General features: G+C 45.1%; 1 protein-coding gene across 5 annotated transcripts in view; it reads left to right on the top strand.

Annotated features, from left to right (window-relative positions):
* Msra (methionine sulfoxide reductase A) overlaps positions 1–22,877 on the top strand; it is a 302,775-nt gene that overhangs the window by 144,454 nt on the left and 135,444 nt on the right. For 4 of the 5 annotated variants that reach the window (XM_055609788.1, XM_055609787.1, XM_055609791.1 and 1 more), the window contains one exon: positions 956–1,075. The exons of the other annotated variant lie outside the window; for it this stretch is intronic. In XM_055609788.1, coding sequence (XP_055465763.1) covers positions 956–1,075 — 120 coding nt within the window. The remainder of the gene's footprint in view (positions 1–955; positions 1,076–22,877) is intronic. 5 annotated transcript variants of the gene reach the window in all.

The raw sequence follows: 22,877 nt of genomic DNA, 5'->3' as shown, positions 1-22,877 counted from the left end.
ATTTTCATCAGATGCCAAAGGGATCTAGTAGCTGCTGGTGATTATGGCTAGTAAGCGCGGTGATGGTGGCTTTGTTGATGCCTGTGATTTCTTGGCTGCCCCAACCCCCATCCAGACCCCCTCACTCACTCATTATGCTTAATAATAGAACTCAGAAGATTTTGCTTTTGGTGACGCTTGCTTTATCACTTGCAAATTTATTGTAACTTATTCTTTTCTTTTCTTTTCTTTTTTTTTTTTTATCTGAACACGTCAGTGAAATTGTTAATTGGCAATAGCTGCCTCAATCTTTATTGATCTGGTATGTTTTCCCATTTCAAAGAACACAGCCTTATCTATCTTTGTTACAATGATCCTGAAGCTGATCATACATGAATTTCTATTAACTTATGAAATAAATGTGGAAATATTCTTAAAATAGTCACCTTTTTACTATGTTGTGGGGAAAAGTGTATTTTCGCTAATATGCAGCTTTGCATGTTTTCGTAGAGGGAGAATAAACAGATATTGTATACAAATAATCTTTAAATTACTCTAAGGAGTTTAAAATGTTCATTATTATTATCATTCACCAGTGTGTATGTTTACATGTGGAGGACAGACGACAGCATCCTAGGAACCGGTTCTCTCCTTCCACCTATTGAGACCTCCTGTTATTTCTGCACATGGTTCAGGGTGATTCTCCTGTCCTCACTCCCACCCCATTTGCTACAACAGCTCTGGGGTTGGAACTCTAGTCATCAGGTTTTCATAGCAAGCCTTTTACCCACTGAGCCATCTTGCTCCCACTAAATTATTCTTCAGTGCCAAAAACCTTTGCTTTATAAGACAAAGCTTTGGGCCTCTTTGATCATCAGACAACAGGAGCAGCTTCTCCAATCCAAGCAACAGGTGTGGTGACACATAGTGACCAACTTAATATGGATACACGATGTCTCTGTTTTGTTCTCTGCAGGAATGGGCTGCTTCTGGGGAGCTGAGCGCAAGTTCTGGCTTTTGAAAGGCGTGTATTCAACCCAAGTGGGTTTTGCAGGAGGCTACACACGCAATCCCACCTACAAAGAGGTCTGCTCAGGTAGGGACAATTGTTCAGTCACTGGAAGAACAGGGGGACTCATTTCTGCTGGTGGGGACAACATCTTTGAAATGTAAATATATTTTAAAATATGCATTTTCTCTGACGTTTTTGTAACCATTCCTGTAAATATACCTCCTGCTTCTCACGTAGTAGCTATACAGGATGATGAATTTCTTGTGGAACGTATTTCATTTATCTCCTGTGTGTGTGTGTGGGAAATCACATAACACTTGGTTGATTGGAATAACTGTCCTTTTAGCTCAGCAAATGGGCTGAGCTCAGCTTGGCAGTTCTTTGAGGCTCACCTGGTCTCACTCATGGGACTGTAGTCACCTGGTGGAAAGTTCAAGGACCAGCTGGTCTCAGATGACCTCATGTGGCAGTCAGTGCTGGCTCCTGGTCAGTGCTCATGGAGAAATGGGTATGTCTCAGCCTGGTGTGAGCTAATGCAAATGGCAGTCTGGAATCATGGACTTAGAAGGGAGCAGGGAGGGACCTTGTTGAAAGATAGCCATGCTGAGTTGTTGGCAAAGGTATGAATTTTGCCTTTGCATATTACTACAGAAATGAAGGTGCTCCAAAAACCTATGTTCTTGTTTTTTCCTGCTCCTGGGGAAGAACTGAAATACTCCAGAACTTAGAATGCAGAACATGGAATACAGTCTTCAGTGGCCAATCCATATGTTTTTGCTTCTGTTTTAAAATTAAACATGCCTATGTAGAGCTATACCTAGAGATGCCAGTGGGCCCTGGAGATCATTCAGGTTTATTCTCTCAGGCCTCAGGAATGGAAATGAAGAGATGCCTTCCTGGAGTTCTAGATGTGGAATAATGGCTTAGGAGGAAAAGGTTGCTAAGAAGACCCACAAGTGCTGGGGAGGTGAGCCACTGGGTAAAGTCACTTGCTCACAAGCTGGATGACTTGAGTTTGAATCTCCAAAATCCACATAAAAGCATCTGCAATCCCAGCATCCCTTACCTGGAAATGGGAGGCAGAGACAAAAGAATCCGTGGAAGTGAGTGGTCCAGCTAACCAGTCTTAGGAAGCAGAGAAGAGATTTCTATCTCAAACAAGGTGAAAAGGTGAAAACCAGTACCTCAGGCTTGTCTCTCTGACCTCTCTATATATGTACACTATGGTACGCTCACATAGACACACACACACACACACACACACACACACACACACACACACACACAGAGACACACATGTAATCATACACATAGGCATGTGCATGCTCACAAGTGAGCAAAAAAACCTCCTAAATACCTGCTCTCCATACTATTACCCTCACTCTGCAAAAGCCAAAAGCCAGTCTGATACTGTAATACCTTGTTTGTGTAGCCATAGGCCCTTTCCTGTTCCCTTCTGCCTCATTGGCCATATAATTGCGAATCACTAGGGAATTCCTACTGCATGCTAAGCACTGTAAGTGCCTTTTGAGGCTTTGTTTTCTTTCTCATGGCATGCCAGTCTCTACCCTTTACAGAGGCATGGTTGAGGCTCAGAGAGTTCATGTGAGTCACCCTCTGTCTTAGTTGCTCCTCCATTATGGTTTATGCCTCCCAGCTGTTGCTACAGCTTGGTTGTCCTCCATTCGGCCATTCACACTTCCTTCCTCTTTCAGACATAGTCTTTGGCTGAACTTCAAGATATATTGCTATGTTTCTAAATGACTCCAGTGTTGGAAGTAAAGAAGGATTTGTTTTGTTCTACAGATGTTTGAATTTGAAAGTGAAAAAGGACCAATTCCTGTATGATTTGGTCCATGCAAACAGCTGGTATCAGGCTGCTATTGTGAGTGAACATGGGAGCCAAAGGGTTTAAGAAAGAGAGCGCCGTCCATTCCATCCCAACAGGACTGCTAACCTAGGGCACAACAAAAGGCATGGTTGTTATGGAAACTGATTTCTGGCTGCAAAGAGATTATGTTGGGTTCTACCCAGACGCAAAAGGAAAGGTGATTTCTTTGTCTGGAATTTATTGTTTTTCTGATTATGAAAGTTAGGTTGGGTAAAATGTTCCTATTGCCTAGGAGTGGTAGAACCCTCAAACACTGAAAGTAGCAGGAAGGAGAACACAGCAAACAGCTAGGGAAGGAACCAGTTACAATTTTTTGACCAAGAAAGGGGTATATGGACAACACAGGCCCTTTATCTAGGCTCTCTTCTGAAGCCCCCTGTGCTCAGCTGGAAGGCAACTGAAACCCAGGAGAGAATTCTGATAGGGCACATGGGAGAGGTGTACATGTCTGCTAACAGCTGGGGAGGAGGAGACCTAACCGTGACACAACACCATGAACCAAGACAACTTATAAAAGAAAGTGTTATTGGGTTCATGGTTCCAGAGGATTAGAGTCCATGATGGTAGGACAAAGGTTTGGCAGCATGAGCAGCTGAGAGCTCACATCTTGATCTGCAAGTAGGAAGCAGAGAGACACACTAGGAATGGCACAGATATTTTGAAACTTCAAAGCCTGGCCCCAGTGACACACCAGCTCCAACAAACCACACCTTCCTAATCATTCCCAAACAATCTCAATAACTGGGATGAAGTATCCAACTCTATGAGCCTATGGGGGACTCTGGCATTCTCATTCAAGCCACCGCAGGTGGGGACAGCTGTGGCCTCCAAACTAGATCCGTTCCAGGCCATCCCCATCCCTGCATGCAAGCTGAGGTCCAGGGTGTGATATTTCTTTCAGTGTTTCAACTCGTGCAGTCCCTTGGGAAAGGAAGAAAAGGATCCCTGTGTTGAGGCACTGGAGTAGCCATGATGTGGGCAGGGGGAGATTGGTTTCAGACTTACAGGACACAGAACAACAGCTGGCCACCTATGACAGCGTAGGGGGAAGCCTAGGATCCCAGTGAGAGGTTGCTGAGCCTGTGAGTCCAGTAGGGGAAGGTGTTGCTGATACCTCTTGGGCGCTCTGAAATGCTGCCATCCGCTTCTTGCTCTGCTCCATCTGCCTCAGAACCTACTTGTGTGTTGACCTTCTGTGGAGATCATTTCCTGGAAGAAGATACAATGAGATCAGGTCAGTTAGGCAGATGGACAAATTTCTTATTTCAATCCGGATTGGAAGCCACGCTTGGTGCATATGTCAGTCTATGGTGAGTTTAGTTTGCAGAGTTCATTCTCTGCTGGTTGGATTAACCTGGGGTGGCACTGGCGGGTGGAAATGGAGGTTAGGCCTTCAAAGCGGAGAGGCAGAAGGTAGGGCTTCATGGCTCCACCAAAGGCTACCATTGTCATCTTGCATTTCCCTAGAGGGCCTTCATCCTTCACACAGAGCACACATTCCACTGTAATGTGATTCCCTTATTTACCTTCTTACTTACAGACCTGTTTTAAAAGTGCTGATTCTCCTGGGACATGTGCCCACACTTTCTTCGCTCAGGCTTATCAAATGCTGACTCGGTAGCACAGGCTGCTGTGATCTTCTCCCAGGAGTGCTGTGTTCTGGTGTTTGGGTTGTTTTGTCCTACAAAGTAGTACAGGTTGGCTTGGCACTTGCATCCCTCCTGTCCCGGCTCCCCGGCTCCCCGGCTTCTTGGATTACAGGCATGCCACTCCCCTATCTTGGCTATCCCAGGTATTTCAGGCCTGACTTTTGACCTTAGAGCCACACTCCCAAGCCTTACACCATGCGCATGGTCTCTGCTTAGATGTGAGATGGCCTTGCTCATGTCCCACAGATCTTGCAGAGCCACCATTTCTCCTCCCAAGGCCTGCTTGCAGGACAGTGATTTGAAATCCTAGTGGCCACCATTCCCTTCCTACAATAATTTTCTCTGCTAGAACTCAAACTGAATGACATAGCTGTGAGGAGTCTGACTTCCAAGAGGACATTTTCATATAAATACATACATACATAGGCAAAGAGATAGGAATATATTAGTTACCATGAAAATATTAATTACATGCAAAAAACATGATTCTGGATACTGGTAACACACAATGCGAAGATCATAACCCCAACCTCTGTCTTCTGGAACTTTCTTTTCTGTAGTCCATGAACTCTTGTTCCTGTATGCTTGCTTTAAGGGCTCTGGTTTTCTCTGTATGCACATGTGCCCTCATATAATGTGTGAGCGCACACACACGCGTGTGCGCGCGCGGGCACACACACACACACACACACACACACACACACACACACACACACCATGCATTCTGCACACACTCCCTCAAAGGATTGTTATGCAAACCTGCTGATTAGCTGGCATGCTGTTGTCTCACTCCATTGATTCTAATTGAGCTATTCAGAGTCCTCAATGCCCTGGTAGAGAATTATTCTTACGCTCTGTAATAACAACCATGCAGATGAAAATATGAAAAGGCATTCTGAAATGGGTAAGCACTTCGGGTTAATTTCGGCACATTAGCTAAACATACAAACCCCACATTGCTGGTGAAGGCGCCTGGGCTGTGTATTCACTGAGTGAGGTCTTCTCATATTTTGCTTACAGATGTTCACAATAATGCCATGTTTATCATTCTATTCAAAGGCCTTTTGAAGCCTCCTCAGCCAAATGGCACTAGAACCAAAAAGCAAGAAAGGGGGCCAGGCCACCCCCCCCTCTTACCCCCCACCCCACCCATCCACCCCCGTCTCAGGACTCACATGGTCACCAGAGGAACAGCCTCTGGAACAGCCTGAGGGCCAGACTGTCCCACAGTGGTGCCCAGCGGGAGCTCAATCTGAGAGTAGCCGAGAATGGCAGTCTTTCTGTGGCCTCTCAGTGCTGTTTGTCCCAAGGCACCCCCACCCAACGTCAGTCTCCTCTCTTGTAGAGCAGGAGTGAAGCTACTTTCTGAAGCCATGTGGTTGTGGTTACATTTTTTAAAATTTATTTTTATTTTATCAGTGTTTGCGTATCGTATTCAAGTGTGTCTATTTCGTATGCGTCCCTGCGTGTGTGAGTGAGGAGGATCTCAGGTGACCCTTTCCTTTTCTGCCTCATTTTCTTGAGACAGGGTCTCTCACTGAATCTAGGGCTCCTTGCATGTGCTGGGCCAGGAAACACCAGTCTCCACTTGTCTGTGTCCCAGAGTGCTAATGGGTGTGCTCAGCCATGCTCAGCCATTACATGTTTGCTGGGAACCTGAACTCCAGCCCTCATGCCTGCATAGTGAGTATTTTTACTCCTTGAGCCATTTCTCCAGCTCTTCTATTTCTTATTGAAAATAAAATTACCTCAGGGTTGGGAGATGTCACAGTGGATAAAGGTGCTTGCCACCAAGACTGGCAACCTGAGTCCCAGGATCACAGGTGGAGGAAAAAGAAAATCAACTCACACAAGATGCCCCCTGGCCTCCATAGAAGGCACTGCCCTCCATAGGTTAAATAAATGAATACAAAAATATTTTAAAAGGAAAATATTTCAAATCAGATGTGTCTTAGAAAATCTGTGGATTTAGGCTGTCTAGCACTCTTAATTCTTAGATTCAAGAAAGCTCATAGGTGTAGTTACAAGTATAGCTATAGGTCACAGTGGCTCTGCAGGCCCAGTCCACCTCTGCCTATGCATTTGGCCTGACACCTGTACCCCTCGTTCCTCTCACCCTCTTCTGGGCTCTTTGGAATCTTCTCCACTCTTTCCCCAAGTACCTGCTCCCGTTTCCTGAAGTGTCAGCGCTCCAGCTGGGCATTAAATCAGCGTTTCTCCATGAGGGTAAGGCACTCAGTGTGTCTTTTCAGCTCCAGGTAATTTCTCCAGTGTTTGGGTGGAGGTGTGAGGCTGCAATTCTTCCAGGAGTTAATGGCTCCATTCTTCAAAGGAGGGAGGGGCTTGTGAGAGCTCATCAAGTAATGCAAAACCCCTCAATCCCTCTCAGACTGCATTCACTCTCTCCGAGCATAGTCAGCCTCATTGTACCGTTGTCAATGCCAGTCAAGGAAAATTATCAACTTATTGACGCATCTCCCCACATGCAAGAAGCCTGGTGTTCAATCCTGCAGCAGGCAATTTGATGGCTTTTTGTCCCCTTTACTTGAGACATAAAATTGGGCCCTGAACTTGTCACAGACAGAATGAAAACACTTTTCTCTTTCAAGCAAACAAGGAGAAAAAAAGCTCAGAGGCCACGGAGCCTCAACCGCCAGAACTTTCAACCCTATGCTGTTTCAACCAGCTATCTAGTGAATAGCCCCATTGCCCAGATGTCTGGAACACAGGTAGAGGAGACAAATATGTTTTTTTTTTTGTTCTAACCCCCTAACGATATACTTGGCTTCTTGACAAGGGGCATCCTTCTAGGCTGTCCATCCATAGGTAATGGGCACATCACAGCATTCAGGCTTGGAAGGGGCTTTGACCAGCTCCTAGTCTGATGGTTTTCAAGGTGGGTGACCACAGCATCAGGCTCCACAAAGCCGCTGTGAGGTTTCCGCCCGCAGTGAAGTGTGTTCCCTAAGTGTATTTAAACTACATATAAATTGTTACAATTTGACCCTCACAGTCTGTTGGAGCTCTGCTGGATGTTCTGTTTAAAATGGCTCTTTAAGATGGCTGCAGCCCACAGACACTCCTTGTTTTGTTAGTTGGGAAAACTGAGGCTGAGAGTGAGTGGTTTAACAGTGAGATTGGTGGTGAGGGGTTGATGCTGTCTTGGCTTCTCAGATCACAGCCTTGCTGATTAAAAAAAAAAAAAAATTTTTTTTTTTTTTGTCCTGTTAGGTGAGGTCAGCAGTGAAGGCTCTAGAGTAGAAGGGACTTTCAAGTTTGAAATGTTAAGAGCTTAAGGCATTGTTATTGCTGTCAGCTGTTCCTTGCCATCTTTCTATTAGGTTGGACTCCCCTAAAATGTATGATAGGCTTTCTCCCTTGTTTGTCCAGGATACATCCTAGCATCCCTGTGAATGCTGCAAACCGCAGAAGATCCTGAAACCTGCACACATGTTGGTGTGAAAGCCACAATTCTCATCTCAGAGAGAAGTTTATTCTTGAGCCATTATGAGTGACCATGGCCCAGAAAAACAGATTTAGGTTACCCCAAATTCCATGTTTCTGTGTGGAAGCAGTTTCATGTTTTTTTTTTTTGTTTGTTTGTTTGTTTTTGTTTTTAATAGAACAGAACAAAGACAGTCATAAATCAAGGCAACTTTAAAATACATTGGTTGGTACAGCAGATGTGTGGGTACAGCAGGATTTGGGGAGCTATCTTAGAGGCCCACAATGTCATCTGATGACGTTTTTGACTCTTGGGTTGGTGGAAGCTACTGCCCTGCTAAGTTAACAGCTTCTACGAGGTTTTTACTTATTATCCTAAGATGTGAGTCCAGAACAGACGGGGGCTGTTACAGGAGGCTAAAGCTAGCCCAAGATAAAGTAATTAGCCTCTGAACCTGCAAACTTCCAGTCTCCCCACAGCACTGAGATTCCCGTTGGCCATCACTCTCTGCAGACACAGATGTTCCTTCCAGGAGTTTGTTTTTGTTCACAGCTAGACACAGCTTCTTTTCAGGCATTTTCCTTCACATGCTCTATGCTTTCCTTGTGGAGATAGATTGGTGGTGAAATTCAGTTTATAAATTAGGCACGGCAAGAGAGAAACACCTCAGAACAGGACCCTCATGACATTACAGTACAGTAAGTTATGTGAATGAGGGCTCTCAGGCACTCTCTCTCCCTCTCCCCACAATATGATATGCACCCTCCTTGTTCTCTCCCTCTCCCCTTCTTCTCCCACTCACCTTACTATCCTCACCCTCCTTGTATGCCCTCCCCCCCCTTACTATTCTTACCTTCCTTTGTCTTCTTGAGCCTGGGAAACAGAAACCTTAGCTGACCCCAATGAACAAGGCCCAGCTGTTCTGGATTTTCCGTGGACAGTGCTCATGACTGAGTTGGGGCTTTTCATGCCGGCTGCTCCAGCTGGAAGCGGAGCCAGAACCGAGGGCCTGACTGGAAAGAGTTTGCAGGGGAGTGCCTTCCTTGCATCATCTCTTCAACCCCACCCTTCCCCTGATGCTTGCTGCCAGCACAGCCTGAACACCTGACCTGGAAGAGTTGCCCTCACAGCTGTTTCAGCTTTGTTGTCCAAGTGAAACCACCATGCTAAGCAAAATCCACCCTCCCTCCCTGCTGCTGAGTCCAAGCATGTCCTTGTCATTCCCCGTGTCCTTCTTTCATGGACTCTGACGGAGCCGGGTGGTTTCCCTTGGTTTCCCTGTCTCAGGAAGATATGGTCTGCCATGCCCAAGGTCCCCAAAGTGGAAACAAATTTGACCCAGTCTCCCCACACAGTTTACTAGAAATTCGTGCTTGAATTCAGCATGAATCTCAGAGAAGAGGAGAATTTTCCTATAATTAAAAAAAAAAACAAAAACAAAAACAAAAAAAAAACAAAGGCTGGCACACACCACGTGGGAGGCACCAGGGCTGCTGCTGTCCTTTGGTGGTGAAGGAGGTCGATGACTTCTTCCTTATGAACCCATTGCCCAGAGACAGCAATTATATATCTCCACTCCATTCCCAACCCCCTGTGACCTTGAGAGTTTGACCTTCCTTGTTGTTTGGTTAGCTGACCCACTTCTTTCTTTGAACAACTTAAATTCTTGCTAAGGTCGCAGGTCAGAGGTCCGCAGGCCAGCAAACTAATTAGTTAAGCATGTCTAGTACTTTCAGATCTCTGAAGGTATCATCCAATTGGGCCATTAAAATGGAAAACAAATGGAAAGAAACAATCGCTGATGCAGCCTTTCTAACCCATCCAAACTGGACAGGGGATGATCGTTCATTGTCTCTGGATTATATTCTCAAAGATTTAGAAGGCAGATTAAAAGAAAGCTGCTAGGTCAAGCACTTCTTAAAATGTAATTGCAGAAGCCACTGATGGATTGGCCTGCCCTGAAATTTTCACATGACATATAATGGAGCCGTAATGTACTATGCCAAGATAACCTTACTGTGGCAGGGGCCAGCTTCCCTGGCAATTTTATGTGATGAACTTGGATCTTAATTACTTCTAAATGACTTACAATTTTTACAGCCTTAGAATAAAGTTTCTTTGTTGCTGTTCTCTGTAAATTATATTAAAAATAAATATCTGGGTCAATGATTACCCCACCCACTGAGCAAAAGTCATCTGAGGGACCCTTGCAAATACCCAGTGGTCACCCACTGGGCCAGGGAAGGACCCAGGCAGCTGAGTGGCCCCGAGAAGGGTCATGGCCATTTACCACTGTCTACCTCTCAATGGCCTGGACTCAGCGACAATCCCCAGTCCCCCTCAGCTGCAGAGAAGCCTCTCTTAATGAATGCCTAACCTCTAACCCATTAATGAGAGCAGTTAATTTCTTTCACGAGTAAACTAGAATTTTGAAAACTGCCTGTCAAACATAGCCAGGGCTCTGGGGCCACTTAGAAGATCATAGTCCACAGAAATAAAAAAAAATTTTTTTATTTGGTTAGTTAGTTCCTAGAACTCATCTTTCCTGTTTTTTTTTAATTGTGTGTACATACATGTACTCATGCATGTTCATGAATGTGCATGGAGGCCAGAGGAGAACCCTCGGTGTCATCACTAGGCACTATCCATCTCATCTGAGGCAGTCTTTCATCAGTGAGGTTAATGCTTGGCTATTGAGCCCAATGGCTCTCCCTCCCCGTGCCGCAGAAAGCTGGAATTACAACTATGTGCCACCATGCCTGGCTTTTTCAGGTGGGTTCTGTGGATTGAACTCATGTCCTCATGTTTTGTGTCCAGAACTTTACCGATTGGTTGGTCTCTCATTTCTCAGCCCTTAGGTGAGTTTTAACAGTTAGATGAAACATCAGAATCTTTCCTGTGGGTGAAAACTTTAGCCTAGTATGAAACTATGTCCAAGTTGTACCAGCTGGAAGACAGGCCTTTCTTCCATACTGTCCTTGTTATTCTGGCTACAGATAGTTCCTGAGGACCCAGAAGGAGACTGCTTTGTCCCTTAGCATAGGGCCAAAGACCACCACGCTCTGGGCTGAAACCCTAGGGGGCCAGCAGGCATTCCACACACCAGCACCTGCCAGAGCCTCTGTACTTGGTGCTTTCAAATGGGAGGCTGGCAGAGAGAAAGCACTGGAACACAATGGAAGGGCTGTACACACAGCAGCCATGCCTGCAAGGATTCCACATCTTTCACACAAGTGGTCTGATCTCTAGTGACCTGGGCCCACCTGTGCTCACTGCTAGTCCTGGAGGTAGAGGTAGAGCACTCCCAGCTCCTGTATCACCAGAGATGCCTTTGGTGGGCCTGTCTTGCCCTGGGAAGATTGACAAACGTGCCTGAACCTGAGTATTTTTGTGCCCAAGGAAAAGCAACAGCCCACCTCACTCCTTTGATCTTGTTTAAGGCTTGATTGTCTCTGTTTGCTAGTTTGAAATGTTTTAGGGACAATTACCTGTCCCCCGAGACAGGTTTTAAAATAGACAAAACCACATACTGGAAGCTGAAGCTGGTGGGTGGGGGGTGGACTGGAGTGCAGGAGGACCCAGAAGAATTGGGGTGTATCTTTAAAAAAACAATTTAAGTTAATAAACTTTTGTTTTTCAAGCAATTGAAGGTTCATAGCAAAATTGAACAGGAAGTGTGGAGACTTCCTGTGTGCTCGCCACCTTCACACACCTACAAGCACCCCATTTTCCATATCCTGCTCCAGAAGGCTGCATGTGTTGCCATGGATACACCTACCCAGACAGGATATATTAAGCTTCGTCTCAGCGCACCGCACATTTTGTAGGTTAGATAAATGTATAACAGCTTACTCCACCATGGTTTGCATTGCGCTGGATGGATTCATAGTCCTGAAAACCTGGGCCTTCTCTGTTCAGACCCCTACCCTACCCCTTGACGACCACCAAACTGCGCTTGCTCCCATCTCCATGTGTTTGCCTTTTCCAGATTGTCCTAAAGATGGAAGCAAGCAGCATGCATCCTTTTCAGACCGGCTTCTCTGATTTAGGAATGTGGAAGCTCCTCTGTACCACTGGGGTTTTCGTTAGCTTGACACAAACTAGACTTATTAGGAAGAATGAACCTCAACTGAGGGTTGCCTCCATCAGCCTAGCCTGGAGGCAAGTCTGTAGGTACTTTTTTGGGTAATGGTTGATGTGGGAGCACCGGGCTCCCACGGGCTCACGGTGGGTGTGCCATTCCTGGGCAGGTGGGCTTGGGCTGTGCAAGTGATCTGAGAAAGCTATCGGGAGCAAGCCAGTGAGCACCGTTCCTGCCTCCGCTCTGCTTTAGTTCCCACCTCCAGCTCACCTCCCAACTTCCCTCAGCGACAGACTGTTACCTTGGAAGTGTAAGATAAGATGAATGCTTTCTTCCCTGAGTTGTTTTTGGTCAGTGTCTTATCATAGCAACAGAGAAACAAACGCTGACATCCTCCATGAATTTTCATGGCTCAGTCGATGCCTCTTTTTTTTCCTCCAGTGCTGAATAATATGTCATTTTCTGGATATACTGCGGTTTATCCATCACTGAGAACTGATCACCACTGGCTATGCCTCTTGCATAATGAACATGCTATCTGAATTTCTGTGGCCTGTATTGGAGCAACATAACTTTATTACCTAATTTAATTTTAAAAGCTTCCACTGGGGTAAGCCCCCAAGGGTCTGATGTGAGCCAAAAACAATTTTTTCACGGGAACTCTACTTCTTCCGTGGGACAGGCCTTTTTCATCCCAGACGTGTAGAATTAATCTGTTGTGTGGCTGAAGCCGTCATCCTGTGTTTGTGGAAGTGCTATGAACAGTTTCCAAAGCCTGGGTACAATATGGAAGGAAGAAAGGCAGCTAGCTGGGCCTCCTCCCTCGGACTGGTTTTAGAGTCCCATTTGGGAGGCGACTCACTTTTGTCTAGAAATCATCTCTCAGACCTAAGACATCATCTTCCTCCTCCAGCCACACACGTCAGTGGCTCTGCAATGCAGCGCAGGCGGGAACTGGCATGTGTGGTCAGAAGGTGGAGGTGAGAGATGAGATTGCCACCAGCCCATCCAGGCTGAACTTGGGAAGGAAAAGACTGCTTATATTTTTTGGCGTTCCCCACGTGCCAGGCCTCACGTCAGCCCCACCCCAGCAGCTTCTTTGGTTCTTATGATAGCTCACTAGGGAAAGGATGCACAGCAGTTAGTGTGGTCCCTGTGGGGATGCATGCAGGACAGCGTTTGTCTAGACAAACAACAGGTGACGGGGCTAGAGTTGGTACTGCGCCAGCTGCTATAGGGTATTTATTCACCTTCTTTGCTGTGTTTCTCTTAAAGGGCCCAAGACAGTACAAGTGGGTACTATGACGAGAACTCCAAGGTTGGCTAGATGCGTTCCTCTGTCCCCTACACAAAGACAAAGCATACATTTACTGCTTCACTGGGCTGGCTGGGAAGCAGGTTACCAGTAAAGGGTCCTCTCATTGGTTGTCCTTTTCCTGAGGTCGTGTCATGTCCTTTCATCTCTCCCGTGACACCAGGTGCAGAGCCTCACACACCAGAGGTCCCAGTCACCGTGTGTGTATTGGGCATTTGTTAGTACCCACAAGCTTTAAACCGGGCAGTGATCAAGGACCCAATTGGGAAGCCATGGCAGTGACTCTGACACCTACTTTTAAGGCCCAGGTCTTCAGGGTGACCTAAGAGAAATAAACAGAGGAAGCCAGGCTCCTTCCAAAGAAATGGCAGAGCTGAGAGTCGTGTGCAGTGGGATGTGGAAGGCTGACCCTGGGATTTGGAGCGGTTGTAACAGAATGAAAGCTCCTTCAGATGAAGACTCATACTTGTCAAAGGAAAGCTGTGTGACCCTACTGCATCTGGGAAGCCTCTAAATTACTACCCAGTCAGCATCCTTAATGTACATTTACCACATGATGCTTTTAAAGTTTATTCACCTGTACATCAGATATTGTGGTGACATGGAGGACCAGTTTCTGCCCTCATAAATGTGCACACACTCTAAGAAAAGGCAACCTTTCAGAACAGTTGTGGGTTTGCAGGAGAATGAAGCAGGAGCGGGGCGGGGGGTTAACAGATTTCCCATGATACCCAATCCCTCCCAACACTTACACACTTTTCCCCTGCTAACATCTGGCGTTGTTGTGGAAACTTGCTTTCGCTGATGGAAACATCAGGATGTTACTATTAGTTAATGTCCCTGGTTTACATCAGGACCCTCTCTGTGTGAGCACGTATGGGGGAGGGGGAGCCTGCTGTCCATGAGCTTCGATTCTCGTGTAAGAACGGTATTGACCATTATAATGCCATGAAGCAGAGCATCACTGCTCTAGAATGTCCTGTATTTCTGTGTATCCATGCCCAGTCCCACAAACCTCTTGTGACCACTAACTTCTGGTTATGTTTGGAACTTCAGCCTCGTTGCTAGACACATAGTAGGGTCTCCTTGTTTTGGTTTAGATTCCCTGCTGGCAGGATCTGGGGGGTCTTGCCCCGTGCCTCTTTGACCTGCATACTTCGTACTGGAAGAACAGAGTGGCTTTAGGAATGTGGTTTTCAAGCCTTCAAAGCAGGCTCCTTATTCCAGACTGCTGACTGCTGTCACTTATTCACTTGCCTCTATTGACCTGAAACTGGGTGGTACCCTGGGCTTTCTCTGCCCCTCTCCTATTATTTACTAACACTCTGCTGTTTTGGTACTGGACCCTGGATATTCTCCCTGACTTCACACTTCCTTTATTCCCTGACTTTTCCACATGTTCTCTTTATGTACGGATAGAGGTGAGAGACTTCTACCCCAGACCACCACAGGCAACCATACATACATCACACATGTATACCACCCAGAGAACCATGGAAATACATTGCCCAGTTTTTTTTATAACACACCCAATGATAGAATAATAAGGTCATTAAGGGCAATCAGCATTTTATTCCATCCCTGATTATATTCTTGATTATAGTTTGTTGTCTTTCTTAATATGAACATGGAAGGAATATGAAGCCTGTCTCCTCCACCTTTGATGAGGACAAGCCTATTCCTGGGTTGCAGTGGGAAACCTTGCCCACAGCCTGATTGCATATTGTTTACCCCACCCCCTCCTGGGTGGGGTAATCATGGCTCCCGCCATTTCCTGGGAGGACACGGTGCTTAATCATGTAATTATGCTTCTGGACGGCTGTCCCAAACAACGTGAGGTACATTCTGCCATGTATAAGAATAGCAGAAAGAGAAAAAGAACTTCCTCTGGGTTTTTATTATGATGACACCTGAAAAAGAGAGAGAGAGAGAGAGAGAGAGAGAGAGAGAGACACCTAAAGACAACAGCTCATGGACAAACAGTTAATTTTGGAGAGACAATAAGCCAGTGTGAACACATCAGGGTTTTGGTTCTTTTCCTCTTGCTTGTCCTTCCATCAAAACACTGGCCCATGAGCAGAGTGTGACTCAGGCTGCCTGCTGCACTTTTCCAGGGATGAAGCCAGGCCAGCCATCCCTGAAGACTGAAGAAGGGCCCAGTATTCAACCTGACCTGTGCTTATGGCCACAGTTCCACATAGCAACAGAGACCTATAGAAATGGAAACTGGGATCCAGGGATCAGGGTTTGCATCCTGAAAGTCCCTTACACCAGGTAGGGGACCAAGTCTGAGTCACTTAGGGCCTCCTATTGCTCCTTTCTTATCTTCCGAACAAGGAAGAAGAATATTGTTATAGTGTGACCTATCCAGCACAGTGTTCCCATTAAGGCCAAAGGACCGGACATTCTTCATCCCTTTATTCAGAAACATGGACTTGGACATGTTCAGTCCATGTGGATTGGGGTCCTCCTCCTGGAACCTTGCCTCACCCCACCACCAACCATGAGCTAAGGGCATCTTCTTACATACCCCACTCCTCTGGTAGACTTTCCTCATGGCGTTTATTACACTACAGCGGCCCTTTCCTGCCGGATTGGAGTCTCTTCAAAGCCCTACTGCTATGTAATAAACACCGAACACTGAACAAGGAAATGAGTAACTTTGAGGATGAGCAGGCAGCGTCCTGTTAAAAGACTCAGTGGCTTCGTGGAGAAGACAGTACCCCTGTGAACTGTAACGAGCAATTCACTTATTTGTTTTCAAACAGAATGGGGCACTTCATTCACATTTCATGACATTACTTTTATTGACACTTAGGATATTTGAGTGTGGTGTGTATTGCTGAAAAACGACTTCTAAAATGAGTAGAGGAAATATGCAGAGAATTTTTACTCCTGGGTCTGGCCATTATCCACCTGACTTGGCTTCCTGTGGCGCCCCACCCTGTCCTCCACAAAGTATGCTGGTCACTTGTTACACATGCTCACAACACCTGGTTGCCTTTCTTACTCTGGTTCTTTCTGTGTGTGTGTGTGTGTGTGTGTGTGTGTGTGTGTGTGTGTGTACATGTTAGTTCATATGTGTGCAGGTGCAAGTATGTGAGTGTGTGTAGGTCAGAAGACAACTTCAGGTGTTAGCTTCAAGCACACTGCCCATCTCCATTGAAGCAGGGTCTCTTATTGGCCTGGAGCTCACCAATCAGGTTAGGCTAACTGACCAGTGAAGCCCAGGGATCTTTGCGTCTCTGCCTCTCTAGAGATGGCATTTCAAACATGGGCTGATGTGGCTGGCGTTTGTGCATGGTGAAGGGGCTTTCAAATTCAGGTTCTCCTGCCTGCAAGGCAAACAGTTTACCTACTGAGTCATTACCCAAGCTCTGGGACAACAAAGTTCTTCGCTGCAGTCTGTCTCCTCCCTCCCTTGTCCATTAGGGCAGGGCCTGGTATACAGTAAGGTCTCAGTAAATTGTTGTTGCTGGCTAAATTGGTGCTCCAGCAAGTTCTGCATGAGAAAAAGACAACAACGCAGATCTCAAAAGTGAGAGGTCATGGGCTCTTTCTTTGACGTCATGAGATTCTAGCACAGTTCTGGGACAAAGTCTTCCTTTTAAAGGACACCACAGGGCAATTTTATTTTTTCTTCTTCCTTCTCCTCCTCTTCTTCCTTGTCATTATTGTTTTTATTGTGACAAGGTCTTACTCTGTAGTCCAGACTGGCCTCAAACTGGCAATCCTCCTGCCTCCACCTTTCAAGTGCTGATATTATAGGTGGGCACTGCCATGCCCAGCTCATGATCTTTTTCTAAACAGACTGCACAGAGCCATTGCATCCATCTCCATATACTCATCAGAGCCAACCAACTGCTTCATGCTACCTTCCTAGAATCCAAGTATAATCCAACCTCGAGCCGTTGAAATGCAGTTTTACAGTGATAACCTTCTCCCACCTCCTGGGACCCTTATTTTTAGTTTTCTGGAAGACATGCAGATTGGAACACAATGACTCTAAGCAGATAAGACATCCCCTGAAACCTACCTGCAGGCCGCCTCTCTGTTCCTCAGGAGTCGTTTGTCTCCAGGTCTGAATGCTTCTCCAACGCCCGTATTGGCAGCTGAAAATGGAGTGCTAGCCAATGCTGGTGCATTGTTAGTGCAGAATGCAACTGGCCACCACACATTGTGTTCAGATAATGGGCAAGAGCAGAATTCATCCAAACAATGGTGTTCAAAGGGACCACACTGCAGAGTGAGCCGTTTAAACGGTTCCATTGTGCAACAGTCCTTTGTGGACCCTTCACTGGGAAAATAAAGGTTTAAAGGAATTTCATTTCTTAAAGAAACAGAACTTAGAATCAGAAATATGTTATGATATAGACCTGCCTCTTAAAACAAAACAAAACAAAACAAAACAAAACAAAACAAAACAAAAAACAACTGTGTTACCATTGACTCCTGGATCACTTTTGTTGGTTCTGTGAGGTTTTTAGTCACAGGACGTACTGGTGTATCAACATCAGGGATGATTCCCTCAGGGGGCCACAGGGTGGTGATGGGCGGGGCACATAGGGACAGCAAATATGGCCACCAGCTTGCTGCCACTCTCGAGAAAAGCATCTTGTAAGCTAGCTGGTGGCTGTGTTAAGATTAAGCAGATTAATAGCATTATGTCAGTGAAGGTGAGGGATCTTCACCTCACCTGCCAGGTCTTCCGGAATCTGTACATTCCTGTGTGAACCCAAGTGTTACACTGGGGTTAGGACTTTCCATAATATATTATTAGGAATATTTGTTTTTGTTATGTGCCCATCTTTTAAAGTTATATTTATATGCCAGATTCCATTACAAGAAATAAAATAAAGTCCTCGATTTAGTGGGTTATTTCTAAAAAGGACATGAACTTGAGATGGGAGCTGTGTTGGGGGAAGGAATCATAGGTGGATATGATTGTGTTTCATTATATACACGTATAAGATCCTCAAGAATAATACAAATTAATATAAAAATAAGCCAGGTGTGGTGGCCTATGTCTTTAATCCTAGCACTCAGGAAGGAGAAGTAAATGATCTCTATGAGTTTGAGACCAGCCTGTTTTACATAGTGAGTTCCAGTCAAAAAACAAGCAAAACAAAGTTCTGCCTATCAACAGCTATTTCTTGCTTCTAGATAATGTACAGAGATGTGGAACTGTCTGTAAAAGGCAACATCATATCATTTGCTAGGGTGTCACATGTCTACGTATGAGAAACTGTCTTCTTTTGAAGTTATACAAAAAACAATCCATAATGAACGCATTGCCTTATTCATGTGATTAAATTTTAACCCAAACTTAATTATAGAGAAACATAAAAAAAAGAGAGAATTTTTCAGATTACTGGTTGGCATCGTGGTGTTTATCACCTCTGTTACTGTCACAGTGATGGAGGAGATAGTTACCAACAGCAAGTCAGAAGTCATGAATCCATATCAGAATAGCAATGGCTCTAATATCTGGGCAGGATGCCAGAGGGGAGTCCAGGGTCCCTCGGTGAGTAGGTGAGTATATACAGGGTTCTCTGATTTCATGAGCATCAACATGAGGGCTTGGCACAGCGCATAACATTAGCGCTGTGTAAAGAATTGAGGGCCTGCTTAATTCCATGGTCTTTTGGGTTTTCCTCAACAGGAGAGAATTTGGCCAGCAGGCTGAGGGACACAGTGTGGGAATCTGCAGCTGAGACCAGGTATCCAGGCTCAAAGGCGAGCTGGGTACTTGCCCACAGCCTGGCTGCACCTCACACAGACATAGAGTTGGCAAGAGTCTCACTCCATCCCTGCAACAGAAGCTTTGGTTTCTTTCAAACCCTCTCTTTCCTGGGACATGGTTTGCTTTGGCAGCAAATGACTTAAAGTTTGTGGGCAAGTTCCCTTTTTTCTTGACTTCACAGAAGAATAAAAGTTTTTTTCCCTTTTGAAGAATGCTCAAAACTTAGTAATAAGAAAGCTAACAACTTTTTGAAAGTAGGCAAAAAGCTCTGAATTGAGTCATCAGAGAAGACCTACAGATGACATATAAGAATTTTTCCTGAGATGTTCAACATCATTAGTCACCAGAGAAATGCAAATAAAAACCACATTGATCTGCTACTAGCATTCTGTTAGAATAGTTAAGGTAAAGCAAAGTCACTGTCAGGGGAGGAGACGACTCAGGGGATAAAGCACTTGCCGTACAAGTGTGAGAACACGATTTGGATTCTCCAGGACCCAAGTAAAGCCTAACACAGTGGCCTGACTCTATAATGCCAGCACTCCTAAGGTGAGACGGGAGACAAAACCGGGAGGATCCTGCAAACTTGAGGGCAGCTAGCTTGGCATACACAGCTGGAGACAATAAAGAGACCCAACAATAGAAGGGGAGAGGACCAACACCCAAGGTTTTTTTTTCTGAATTCTACATTTGTACCATGGCATGCACATAAACATAGTCCCCTAAGCGAAGATTTGAAAACAGTGACTGTTAATGTTGCATACTAATGAGGGTGCTGAGCAACTGGAATTCATGCAGTGTTGATGGGAATGCAGAATGGCATGGCTGCTTGGCAAAAACCATTTGGAAATATCACATAAAGTTTAATATGTATGAATCATATGGCTAGGAAGCCCACTCCCGTGGGCTTTTACCAAAGAGAAATGAAAACTTACATTTAGATTAAAACCCTATACAGGAATGTTGATTATATCTATTTCTATAACAACCCCAAACTAGACACCACCTAAATGGTTATCAAGAGGTGAATGTATAAGCAAGTGATGGTATATCCATTCAGTGAGAAACTATTCAGCAAAAAAGGGGGACAAACCACTGCTACAACAAAATGGGGGAGCCTCAAGACAGTTATGCTCAAATACATTTTTTGTGTAGGGAAAAAACAAACAAGCAAAAAGCACATGTTGCATTATTTAATTCATAAAATTTGAAATAATCTATAGTACCAGTGATGGCTTGCACTGTGGCAGATTAGGGAATGGTGAGAGATTAGCACTGAAAAGGGATGTGTGAGGAAATCTCTGGGAGTGCCAGGCCTCCATGTTCTTTACTGAGGCTGCAAGAACTTCAAGGACAAGAGAATAGGTTAGAATTTTACCGTTCCTTTAAAACATGTACACATTTTTGTGCTGATGGCATGCAGAGCCTATTTCCTGTTCTTAATTTTCCATCTGCTGTTAACATAGTAATAATTGTTTAGCCGGAACCACCATTGTGTAGCAACCTCTAATGAAGCAATGACCTCAGTGATGTTCACTCTGCTAAGAGCACTTGACAGACACTTTGTGCTCACTTGAATCCCCCAGTTCTTAGCATCTCTAAGTGTCTCAGCTTCTTCTGTTGCTGTCAAAAAAGGTTCCTGACAGAAGCAACTTAAGAGGGAGCTGATCACTTAGTGTCCACAGTCAGGAGAAAGAGATAGTACAATTGCTTAGTTCACTTTTTCCTTTTTATACAACCCAGGACCTAAGCCCAGTGGATGGTGCTACCCATGGTGGGTAGGATATTCCCTAAACAATTAATTCAATCAATGTGACTTCTTCAAAGCATGCCCAGAGGTCTTTATCCCAGGTGATTCGAGATCTCATAAAGTTGACAACTGTGATTATGTATCACACTACATATGATCTATAACATATGGAAATAGAGCATCCTTTGGTGCATAGACATGACTTGTGTGGACCATCTCCTAATTTGATGTATGCTGGAATGTGCAGCATTATTTGTGAGAATTCATGCTGCGATAATTCAACATAACACAAAGTCGAAGTGTTACATCCCTGCCCGGTGTGCTGGCCAGGACAGGGGCGGAGAAGCATCTTGCATGACACATCCCATGGGGAAGCAGGCAAAGCTGAATGTGGGATATCCTATGGATGGTCAACACACTTCTTACACATGTTAGTGGATTTTGAAAGGCTGAATATTCTCCCTCTCTTTTTCTTTCTCCTGTGTGTATGTTTGTACAAGAGTGTGTCGTGTATACTTGCATGTCTAATGTCCTACTCTATTCCTCTCTACCTCGTTTCCTTAAGACAGGGCCTTTCACTGAGCCCAGATCTTCCTGTTTCTATGCCCAGTGCTAACTATGTACAGACTGAGGATTTGAACGCAGATCCTCATTCTTGCAAGCAAGGGCTCCAGCTATGCCATCTTCCTATTCCAAATGAAGCATTCTCAACTTAAGAGATCAAATAATGAAATATGGAGTGTGAGATACAGGATGGAAATTGATCGGGGGAGAAACAACCCAAGAAGAGCTTAGATAGCATCAGTCAGGGAAGTTTGAATATTGACCAGGAGCAGGCTGTTCTAAAGCACAGCTGCTAGCACTTTTAGATGAGGGAGTAGAGTCCAGTCATGTACGGAATATCCTTAAATTTATATGAACAACTTCAATTCTTATTTTCAAGTCTGTGTGACAATATTGAGAGATGATGTGAAAGTTTTGCCATCAAGCAAGGAAAGAGGAAGAGGGAGAGGGCTTGGTAAGGTAAGTAGTCTGCCAAGGGGGCGATCTTTGGATTTATTTAACTGAGTTTTACTTTTGTGTATGTTCAGAAACGTACAAAACAAAAATTCTACATATCCATCTTCCTCGAAATGACATAGACTGTGAAACATAAGTAAACACGTCATCTCAGATGCCATCTGTGTGTGGCACACAGAGCAGATACCTGCCTGAAGACTCCGTTAAGTGTGGTGCTATACCATTAAAAGTTCACATTTCTCAGGCAGTCAGTCTGCGTTGCAAGGAGGCTGTTTCTTTTGTCAAAACAGTTACCGGGGATTCTGTAAACTGTCTTATTTAATTTTCATGAGGCCCCCTTCTCCAACCTCCCCAGTTCAGCCCCTCCTCCACTTTTGTCTCTTCTCCTCTCCACCCCATGGTATCACTTCCTCCTTCCAGAATTTCTCCTCTCTGACAGCCTTACTTTCACCTTTATAAGCTTATGTGTTGTGTTAGATGGTGTAATGTTTATCTCCAGAGAAAGAGGGCCAATCAGATGATACACAGAAGAGGGGCGGGGAGAGAGTGAAGAATCGGCCCACGTGGCCTGGAAGCTGACATGTCCCAGGTCTCAGCTGGAGCGGCTGCTACTGTAGCTCCTGTCCAGACAAGCTGGCCATTCAGTCACAGTTCAAAGGCAGAGAGAAAAGATTCAGTGTTGCAGCTTGGCCAGTCAGGCAGGAGTTCCCTCAGACTCGGCCTTCACAGTTCCTGCAGGCTTTCACCTGGAATCCACAGGCCACTGTTTGCTTCCCTCGATTCACAAATGTTCATCTTTTTCATAGAAAACACCCAGGATAAGTCTTGACTAAAGGACATAGACACAGTGATACAGAAGACTAACCATCATGTTTATCTATGCTTTGAGAACAACCCCACAGTCTACACAAAGACCTCTATGCCACACTGATGTGTGTGTGTGTGTGTTTTGTTTTAATCATTGGCTGCAATTTGGATGCAATGCTGGGACT

The sequence above is a fragment of the Psammomys obesus genome, unplaced genomic scaffold, assembly GCF_907164565.1.
Source record: "Psammomys obesus unplaced genomic scaffold, mPsaObe1.curated_primary_1811, whole genome shotgun sequence".
NCBI lineage: Eukaryota > Metazoa > Chordata > Mammalia > Rodentia > Muridae > Psammomys > Psammomys obesus.
Note: the sequence above shows the minus strand (reverse complement) of the source record. Positions and strands in the feature narration are given on the sequence as shown.